This window comes from Hemiscyllium ocellatum, chromosome 13 (assembly GCF_020745735.1).
Source record: "Hemiscyllium ocellatum isolate sHemOce1 chromosome 13, sHemOce1.pat.X.cur, whole genome shotgun sequence".
Taxonomy (NCBI): Eukaryota; Metazoa; Chordata; class Chondrichthyes; order Orectolobiformes; family Hemiscylliidae; genus Hemiscyllium; species Hemiscyllium ocellatum.
This window is the reverse complement of record NC_083413.1, coordinates 76,491,106-76,501,488: the sequence shown is the minus strand read 5'-3', so window position 1 is coordinate 76,501,488 and position 10,383 is coordinate 76,491,106. Positions and strand designations below refer to the sequence as shown.

At 44.6% G+C, this 10,383-nt stretch overlaps 1 protein-coding gene across 3 annotated transcripts in view; it reads left to right on the top strand.

Moving 5' to 3' along the window:
• The first annotated feature begins 9,583 nt into the window (after window positions 1–9,583).
• The window catches only part of crfb16 (cytokine receptor family member B16), a 52,672-nt gene continuing 51,872 nt past the window's right edge, over window positions 9,584–10,383 (top strand). For 2 of the 3 annotated variants that reach the window (XM_060834969.1, XM_060834971.1), the window contains exon 1: window positions 9,584–9,921. In XM_060834969.1, the coding sequence (XP_060690952.1) occupies window positions 9,774–9,921 (148 nt within the window). In that variant the 5' untranslated portion in view covers window positions 9,584–9,773. The remainder of the gene's footprint in view (window positions 9,922–10,383) is intronic. The other variant, XM_060834970.1, reaches the window with a different exon arrangement.

Here is a 10,383-nt window from a genome sequence, read left to right as displayed (position 1 = left end):
CTGTGATACATAGTTCTAGATTCCCACATGAGGTGTGGCATCCTCTCTGAACCTACGCTGCCAAGACCCATCAGAACTTTGTGGCTAAATATGATACGCTCACATAAATTCCATTGAGTATAGACCCAACCTGCATAACCTCTGCTCTTAAACTATCTGTTCAACCACAGCAATCATTCCATTCTCATGGCCGCATTTGATGGACCAAGGCAAAAAGAACCCTGATAAATTCACAATAAAAACAGAAAATGTTGGAAGCGCAAAAGTAAACCAGGGAAAGAATCCTTGGTGCTCAGGCTGTGAGGTTTACATGAAAACAGTTGAAATTTTGAAAAAAGGAGCAACTTACGATTATGTAGTTTGTTAAAAATCACAGACCACCAGGTTATATTCCAACAGGTTTAACTGGAAGCACTAGCTTTCGGAGCGATGCTCCTTCATCAGGTGGTGAAGGAGCACTTGATGAAGGAGAGGTGCTCCGAAAGCTAGTGCTTCCAGTTAAACCTGTTGGAATATAACCTGGTGTTGTGTGGTTTTAACTTTGTACACCCCAGTCCAACACGGCATCTCCATATCATTACTACATTTATGTAGCACCTTTTACAGCCATCAGCCCTCCACAGCCAATGAAGTACTTTGCAAATGCAGTCTATAAGATTATAAAATGTAGGAGCAGAAGTAGACCATTCTGCCCATTGAGTCTGCTCCGCCATTCAATGAGATCATGGCTGATTTGATAAGGCTCAACTTTACTTTCCTGCCTTTACGCTATAACACTCGATTCCCTTATTGATTAAAGATCTGTCTATTTAACCTTGAAAATATTCAATAGCCTTCTGTGGTAAAGAATTCCACAGATTCACTACTGTCTGAGAGAAAAGAGTTCCTCCTCATCTCTGCACTGATCAGAGTGACATCTTCACCCCAAGTGACCAGGTCCAAGATGGAGGACACAATGTGGTTCCAAAAGATGTGGATCCATTGCATGGACTAGTCTGGGGTTAGGGGTGAGTGGGGCCTCCATGAAAGTCTGCTTAGAGAGTGCCCCATTATCCTGGTGGACTGTGCTTTGCAAAATTGGAGCAGTCAATACGATGATGTGAAAGATGCTGAGGAAGTGGGGGGAAGGAGCAGTCTTCTGGGAAGGAGATGACAAGGACATTGTGGAGGGTGAAGGTCCCCTTGTGCATGACAGATCAGCTGCATTGCGTTCCACATGCCAGATAGAAACACATTGACCCTCGCTTCCAGCAGGTGCAGGAGATCAACATGAAATGTTTAATAGTCATTGGTCACCATGCCAACACCGGGACATCAACTGCAAGCTCTATTCATTTTGTTTTGCTTTTGTTAGCTACAAATTAAGGAATTAAGGGCTACGGGGAGAACGCTGGTAAGTGGAGTTGAAATGCCCATCAGCCATGATTGAATGGCGGTGTAGACTCGATGGGCCGAATGGCCTTACTTCCACTCCTATGTCTTATGGTCTTATGGTCTTAAATAAATAAATTGTTTGATTGTTTGCCTGGATGTGATGTTTAGAGAAAGTGAGGACTGCAGATGCTGGAAATCAGAGTCAAGAAGGTATGATGCTGAAAATCACAGCTGGTCAGGCAGCATCCGAGGAGTAGGAGAGTCGACGTTTCGAATGTCATTCCTGGTGAAGAGCTTATGCTCGAAACGTCGACTCTCCTGCTCCTTGGATGCTGCATGACCTTCTGTGATTTTCCAGCACCACAACCTTTGACTCTGGATGTGATATTGCCCTACTGGACAATGAAAAGCTGTAGATCTACCATGTGCAGTGCGGACAGGGTAGTGATGACTTGGGGAGTCTAGACAGGGTGTAATTGAGGACATGTAATTGGTTGAACAGAGAGAGAGAGTGGAGCTTGTATATGTGAGGGGGCGCCAGCCATGTTGGCTACATGCCATGAGCCGCATGTCTTGAAGCTGCTGTGCCAGTGAGGGGCAACGTTGGATTCCCAATGATTGAGTGGGTACACAGAGGCCTTTTAAAGGTGAAGCAGATGCTGGTCTTTCAGTGAATGTCTGGTCAGAGGCAAGTCATTCTGGGAATGGGATGTGATAAGGGGCAGAGCAGATAGTTAATGAGGAAAGATATGGTTTGCAGTGGAGGCTCTGCAATGACAAGAAGCTGTAAAAGCCTTGACACAAATGCCACTTAAACCAAAGTCCAAGACAGAAATGTTGGCATGTGAACGCAGTGTTGTGTTGAAGTAGCAGGCAACAAGAAGCTCAGGGTCATTTTGTAGAAAGAATGAGGGTCTTCTGCAATGACACCAACATCTACAACAAACCCACTGACTCCCACAGTTACCTTGAATATATATCCTCACACTCTGCTTCATATAAAGACTCTATTCCATTCTCCCAGTTTCTTCGTCTCTTTTGCATCTGTTCTGACATGCCAGCTTCTAAAAGGGGCCCTCCAAAATGTCCACTGTCTACCTCCAACGAGGATTCCCCATCACCGTGGTTGAAAGGCCCTCAGCCATGTCTGACCCACACTTCAGACCTCACACCTTCTCTTCCCTCCAATAACACCTATAATAGCACCACCACCCCCCCTTGTCCCACCAATATCCACATCCAGAGGATCATTAGCCACCACTTCAGCCATCCCCAGCAGGATGCCACCACCAGACATATATTCCCCTCCCCTCCTTTGTCAGCCTACTGCAGGGATCATTCTGTCTGGGATACGCCTCCTCCACTCCCAGCATCTCCCGCTGCCCCATGGCACCTTCCCATGCAATCACAGAAGGTGCAAAACTTGTACGTTTACTTCCTCCCTGCCCACTATCTAAGGGCCCAAGCACACATTCCAGTCTACTGTATTCGCTGCTCACAACGTGATCCTTTCTGTACAGGAGAGAAGAAGACACAGACTGGATGACCACTTTGCAGAACACCCACACTCTGTCCTCAAAAATGACCCTGAGCTTCCTATTCCCTGCGACTTCAACACACCGCCATGTTCCTTGGCCAACAACTCTGTCTCAGGCTTGCTGCAGTGCTCCAGAAAAGTTCAGTGCAAGCTGGAAGAACAGCACCTCACTTTGAAACTCTATGGCCTTTTGAACTCAATATCATGTTCAATAATTTTAGGACCTGAGCACCTTCTCCCATATTCTTAGCCTACACCAGACCTTGTCATCAGAGGTGCCCAGGCTGCGGTGGACAAACTCAGAAGTCACATGACACCAGGTTATAATCCAACAGGTTTATTTGAAATCACAAGCTTTTGGAGCGTAGCCCCTTTCTCAGGTGAAGTGAGAGAGATGCACACTGACACAAGTTCATAGGCAAAGAGATCATGGGCAGAGAGATCAAAAGATCATACAAATGGTGGGAGTGGAGTGTCAACAGGCCCAATAATAGGTCTCTACAGGCGGCATGGTGGCACAGTGGTTAGCACTGCTGCCTCACAGCGCCAGAGACCTGGGTTCAATTCCCGCCTCAGGCGACCGACTGTGTGGAGTTTGCATGTTCTCCCCGTGTCTGCATGGGTTTGCTCCGGTTTCCTCCCACAGTCACAAAGATGTGCGGGTCAGGTGAATTGGCCATGCTAAATTGCCTGTAGTGTTAGGTAAGGGGTAAGTGTGGGAGACAAATTCCAAATGACTGAAATAACATAATAGGTTTAGAGTCACATGTTGAGGGTCGAACCAAAGTAATAAGTAATCCAAAACTGTACAAACCAATTAAGGTAGAGAAATCATAACAAGGTGATGGTCAAAACAGAACAGTAAGGAAGATTTTACAGATACAGAACAGTGTGGTGGGGTTGGATGTAGTGCGACAAGGCGTGAGCTTGGCTATCAGTTTCTGCTCAGTAATTCTGTGTTGTTGTGTATCTCGAAGGCTGCCTTGGGAGGATGCTTACTCGAAGGTTGGAGGCTGATGTATTTGACTGCTGAATTATCCTCCCCACTGGGAGGGAACATTCCTGTCTGACGATTGTTGTATAGTGTCTATTCATCCATTGTCATAGCTTCTGCATGGTCTCACCAATATACCACACCTCGGAGTATCCTTGCCTGCAGCACATGAGATAGACAACATTGACTGAGTCACATGAGTATCTGCTTTTCATGTGGTGGGTGGTATTCATCATATGGGCTGCTACCACAAACAATCCATTGTGAGCCACCAATGGTCCCCATTAGCAGCTCTTGATTCTCCCAGGCTGACCCTTACTTATTTCTTGATTAGATTAGATCCTAGAGTGTGGACAGGCCCTTTGGCCCAACCAGTCCACACCGATCCTCTAAAGAGTAACCCACCCAGACCCGTTCCCTCTGACTAATGCTACGAGCAATTTTGCATGGCCAATTCACTTGACCTGCAAATCTTTGGATGAAAAAAAAGCCATCTTTGGACTGTGGGAGGAAACCAACACAGACACAGGGAGAATGTGCAAACTCCACACAGACAGTCACCTGAGGCTGGAATTGAACCTGGGACCCTGGTGCTGTGAGGCAGCAGTGCTAACCGCTGACCCACCATGCCACACTTTGTCTGGCCAACTGTTTTTCTCTCTGGGCTCCATCTCCATTTATTGTTCACTCATTCCTCCCATCCTATTCTCATCATGCTGAGTTTCCCCAGCTATTTCTGTTATTGGGATAGGGATCTTCGTGGGTTGTAATCTACAGGTTCATATTACTCTACAATACTTAACTGGCAAATTCTCAAAATTGAGTAAGACTGACCATAACTTTTGTCTGGTTGTTTGGTCTCACATTCTCTTTGTCCCTGCCTCAGCCCAACTATCTCCCATGTCTTTGTCACTGTTGGACTCAAGTATTCCCTTGTTCCCTTGGTGAGTATTCCATTCCTTATGTACTGTCACTCAGCTAAACCAAAACTCTGGAGTTCATGTTGGTCACCACGTTCAGCTCCAATCGTTGCTGATCTACACTGGTTCTCAGTCCCCCAGCACTTCACCCTTAAAATTCTCAACTTTGTGTTTAATGGCCTATGTCTCTGACCTTTTGCAATTGTATGGTTTCCTCTCACAGCGCTGAGGTCTTTTTACGATCTGACCTCTTGCACAGTCTCCCCTTCCCTTTACCGCACTATTTGCTAAACCATTTTGTACTCTACCCATGTTCCTCCTTCGGATATACCTTCCCTAGCCACCCCATGTTCACCAACTCCTTCCCCCTGCTTATCAGTTCATATCGCTCAGAGAATCAGTGAATCATACATTACAGTAGGATGCCATTTGACTGATCATGCCCAGGTTTACCCTTTGAAAGAGCTATCTAATCAATCCATCCCTTCTGTTTGTTTTCCCCAGGTTAGAACTATTTTCTTTTTCATGTGTATATTCAGTCACATTTACATGTTAAAACTGAATTTACTTTCATCACCCTGCCATGCGATGCATTTCATGTCATGATATAAGAAAATAATTATTTTCATTTACATCCTGCATTTTCTGCCAATTAACTTACTACTGTGAACATTGCTTCCTGAAACTTCTGCCAGTGAAATCAATATCCCCTTAAAGATGTTGTCTTTTACTTTCTTGATTTTATCTGCTTTAAGGAGAACAATCCCAGCTTCCCTTGTTGTTGTTGTTGAAACTCTAAAAGTATTTGAGGACTGTGCTCCAATTAAGTGCCGCAGTCATTATTTTGTACCAGCAAAACCTCTATAATCATTGGTGCTTAATAGTTCATGTAGAAATGTTGAATGAGGCAACACCCTGCTGTTCTTAAGTGTCACAGGATCTTAGGTCCCCATATGAAGCTCTGGATGGTGCAGCTGCAGCCTTAGTTTAGTCTTATTGAAGGATAGTCCCTTAACAGGGGTGGCATTCCCTCCATACTGCTCTGGAACGTCAGTCCAGCTTACAGGCGCCAATCATTATATCATGTGTAAATGCACAAACCTTCGAAGCAGCAGTGAGACTACGTCCAGCGGAACTGGGGTCACGTTCAGTTTGACACACTTCAAAAGAGACTAGGATGTGTTGAGGGCACTGATTAGTTTGCTATCATTAGCTTACTTATTAACACGCTTGCTTTGAAGTTGGAAGCTGGTGCATGCTAACTCTACTTCAGAAATTACCAGCTGGATTTCCAACTTTTCAGCTGGGTAGTTAGTGGGAGTTGGGAAAGTTCCTGGCTCAGCAGGGCCTGGGACAAGAGAAAAGTGATTTCAGAGGAACGATGTCAATTTTTGGGTAAGGGTGCTACCCACTGTTGGGCCCAATGCCCCGGGAATGATTTAAAAGTGGTGGCAGGTGTTGCCAGATGTGCAGGCGGGCTGTTCAAGGGACCCATCTCAGTGCCGAGGTACATTGTCCCAGTTATAATAAGAACAGTAAGATACAAACATACAATCAAGGAACAACAGGGAGGCTGCTCAGCTCTTCAAACCTGCTCCATTATTCAATAAGATCATGGCTGATCTGATTTTAACGTTTAACTTTACATTCATAGAGTCAAAGAGATGTACAGCGCAGAAACAAAACCTGCGGTCCAACTTGTCCATGCTGACCAGATATCCTAACCTAATCTAGTCCCATTTGTCAGCATTTGGCTCATATCCCTCTAAACCTTTCCTATTCATACAAACATCCAGATGCCTTTTAAATATTGTGATTGTACTAGTCTCCACCACTTCCTCTGGCAGCTCATTCACGTACCACCCTCTGAGTGAAAAAGATGTCCCTCAGGTCCCCTTTAAATCATTTCCCTCTCACCCTAAACCTATGCCTTCCAGTTGTGGACTCCCACACCTCAGGGAAAAGACCTTGTCTATTTACCCTATCCATGTCCCTCATGATTTTATAAAACGCCATAAGGTCACCCCATAGCCTCTGAAGCTCCAGGAAAAACAGCCCCAGCCTGTTCAGCCTCTCCCCATAGCTCAAAACCTCCAACCCTGGCAACATTCTTGTAAATCTTCCTGCAACAATAACAGAAGTGGCTGGAAAAGCTCAGCAGGTCTGGCAGCATCTGTGGAAAGACGCCATAGTTTCAGGTTGAGTGACCCTTTGTCAGAACTCAACTTCAGTTTTACATTCCTGAATTTCCCCAAAAGTCTTTCATTCTCCCCAGTAATCAAAGATCCCTCTATCTCTGCCTTAAAGTCATATAACATTTCTACATCACCTGTCTTTTCAGGAATAGGGCCTGCACACACTCTGACCTGCAAACACTTCCCATGCTCTATCCACACCACCTAATCCTTCCGCCCACCCGTCATACCTTCTATGCCAAGCCATGCTCCTCCGACTACTCTGCTGGGCCAAGCTATGGCACTGCATACCCATTCACTTGCTGCTTAGGACTAATGAACCCTATAGAGACAATAGGATGTGTTAAAAAAGTTTAAGTGTTTCCTTTACAGATTACACTATCTTATAAAATGCCTTTCACTATAAGCCAGTAAAATGGCAATCATCATGACTCTTTCAAGAATCAACAGCAAAAACTGGAAACTTTTGAAAGCTCTTTAGCTTTTAAAACTAAACCTTGTCAATGGACAGATCAATCAGTGAGCCAGAGCTGTCAATCAAGAAATATTTTACCTGGGTCCAGAGGTTTTTAAGTGATAGGATTCTGGCTATTTCTTATGGTCACATGTTCCATTGTGAGATTATTCTGGGACAAAAGATTGTCTTGGAAACAAAAGGGCTTTATATTTTGTGAGGATGGTTATACCATGTATTGTCATTGCAAGAGGGCACCAGGTTTTTGTTTCTGTTATTTCTCCCCACTTCATTCCATATTTTAGACAATACAATCAGTCTAGCTTCCACCCTCCTTTACTGGAGAGATTCCCATTCCAAATCTTTGCACAAGAATGTAACACTGACCTGTTCAAAATCACCTGGTATGTCTTTAAGAGCATAAGAATAGGCCATCTGGTCCCTCAAACACGCCCCACCATTCAACCAAATCATGGTTGATCTGCCTCAGACATCAACTCCTCTTTAATGCCAGCACCTCACGGCCCTCAACTCCCTGCTATTTCATAAATCTATCACCTCCTCTTTAAATAGTTGCTGATCTAGTTGGAGAAATATAAATGTTCATAACCCTCTGAGAGCAGACATTCCTCACACTTCAGTTTTAAATGCATGTCCCCTTATTCAGTAACTGTGCCTCCTAGTTCATGCCTCTCCCAACAATGAAAACACCTTTTCAACATCTACCCTGTCAAGCCCCCTCAGATTCAATAACCTCACCTCTCATTCTTCTAAACCATAATGAATAAAGCTGAAAATGTGTTGCTGGTTAAAGCACAGCAGGTTAGGCAGCATCCAAGGAATAGGAAATTCGACGTTTCGGGCCCGAAACGTCGAATTTCCTATTCCTTGGATGCTGCCTAACCTGCTGTGCTTTAACCAGCAACACATTTTCAGCTGTGATCTCCAGCATCTGCAGACCTCATTTTTTACATAATGAATAAAGGCCTAATCTATTTAGCTGTCCTTGATAAGTCAACTCTTTCATCCGAGAAGTCAGTCTAGTGAATCTCTTTTGAACGGCCTCCAATCCCATTGTATTTTTTTTCTTCGATATGGGGACCAAAACTGCGCACAGTACTGCAGGTGGCCTCACCAACTGTACAGGTGTAACAAGACTTCTATATTTTTAAACTCCAACCCCCTAGTGACAAAAGACAAAATTCCATTTGCCTTTCTATTTACTTACTACTTGGATCACTTCAGTTTTATTTGTCGCATTCATAATGTAAGGATCCTGTGCACATGTGCATATTCCAGGTCTGGACAATCAGATGGTTTGTATCACTCCTTACTTATTTTGGCAGTCCTAGAGTCTTAGCGTTTGCTTGGTAAGGACTGAGGAAGCCCAACTTGTAAACAGAGGATCAGTTCCAGAAGACGGAAGCCATTACAGCACCGCTCAAAGGTTTATAAGGTTGTATGATCAGAATAGGGTATTTGGAGTTAGGGAGAAGAAAGTGGAATTCTAAGTTTCCTGAATTGCCATTGTTTTAACTGCAGGATGGCTTTTGAGCCTTTTCTGCTGTTTTTCCTATTTGAAGTACCCCCACTGAATGGCAGTTGCCTACTTGCCAGGCAGGAAAACCCATGGCACAAGGGAGGCAGTGAGAACTCAGAGTACAAGGAATTTAGTGGTGATTGAGAGGTCTTGTTAGAGTTGGAGGGGATATGTCAGGAGGACACAAGCAGATTGGAGGGGCAAGGTGGTATTTGAGGGAATGAGATCGTGGTTGTGAGGGGAGAAAAGCAATTAAACAGGTAAACATATTTGTCCTGGAGAAAACATGCCTGTTCCTTAGACCCCCCAAGCAGTGCTGGAAAGATTGTTCACTTTCTGCAATTGGTGTGATATGGATTAGGTTTCATTTGGCGTCATGTTTGGCACAACATGGTGGGCTGAGGGGCCGATTCCTGTGCTGTCCAGTCCTATGTTCTATCTTGCAACTGGGATGATAACTTCAAAAGGTACTTAATTGTCTGTAAAACACTCTGAGATTGTAAGCAGCGCTATATAAATGCAAGTTTTTATTTACTTCTAACGAGCAGCAACAAAGGGCGACTTGCAGCAGTTACCAAGTATTAAAGCAACTTACGGAGAAACACTTTTGCTCGCCTTCCCTCAAGATATTTGCATAACGTCCTCCCAGTTGCATTTCCCCCCCCCCCAACCGCAGTCATGTTCTGCAACATGAAACAAGACAAAGCTTGATAAACAGAAGTCCCCGAGACTGGCACAACCGGAATACAGCACCGTGGTATGTTTCTCAAACTGAGACCGCGAACAGCGACAGAGATCAAAGAGGAAAATGCGTGGCAAAAGGGAAGAACTTATTTCAGGATGGTTTTAAGGCAGTTTCTGAATGTCATGTTCACATCAGCCTTTCTCGTTTCAACGCCAGGGAGAGGTAAGTGCATGGGGTGTGAGGGATTGAATTACACCCTGGCTGCTGATCGACAGCGCTCAGGGTCACTGCACTCTCTCGGGGCTTCTCAGAGAATTCAGAAGTTAGTGGGAGGCAACTGAAATCCCTCTTCTGTGAAGCAGGTGACCGAGGAGACGCGTAAAAAGCCACCCTCAAACTGGAAGCAATCTTTCAAACCAACTGTTTCAAAGCTCAAGATATCGTTTCACTGAATTTCGTGAAATTCTTTACGCGCTGCCTGAAGTTAAACAGAGTAGTATTCTTGCAACTGAAGGTGCAAATGAACCATCTTGCAATGGACGCTTCCTCTGTCACACGAGAGAGGTATTTTGAGGGTACATCATTAATTCCTTGAAGGGGATTGCACCCAATGCACAGAATCACCAGAGCTGCAACCAATTTTCCAGAAGAATTGGCCAAATATGATTTTTTTTTAAAAAAAGG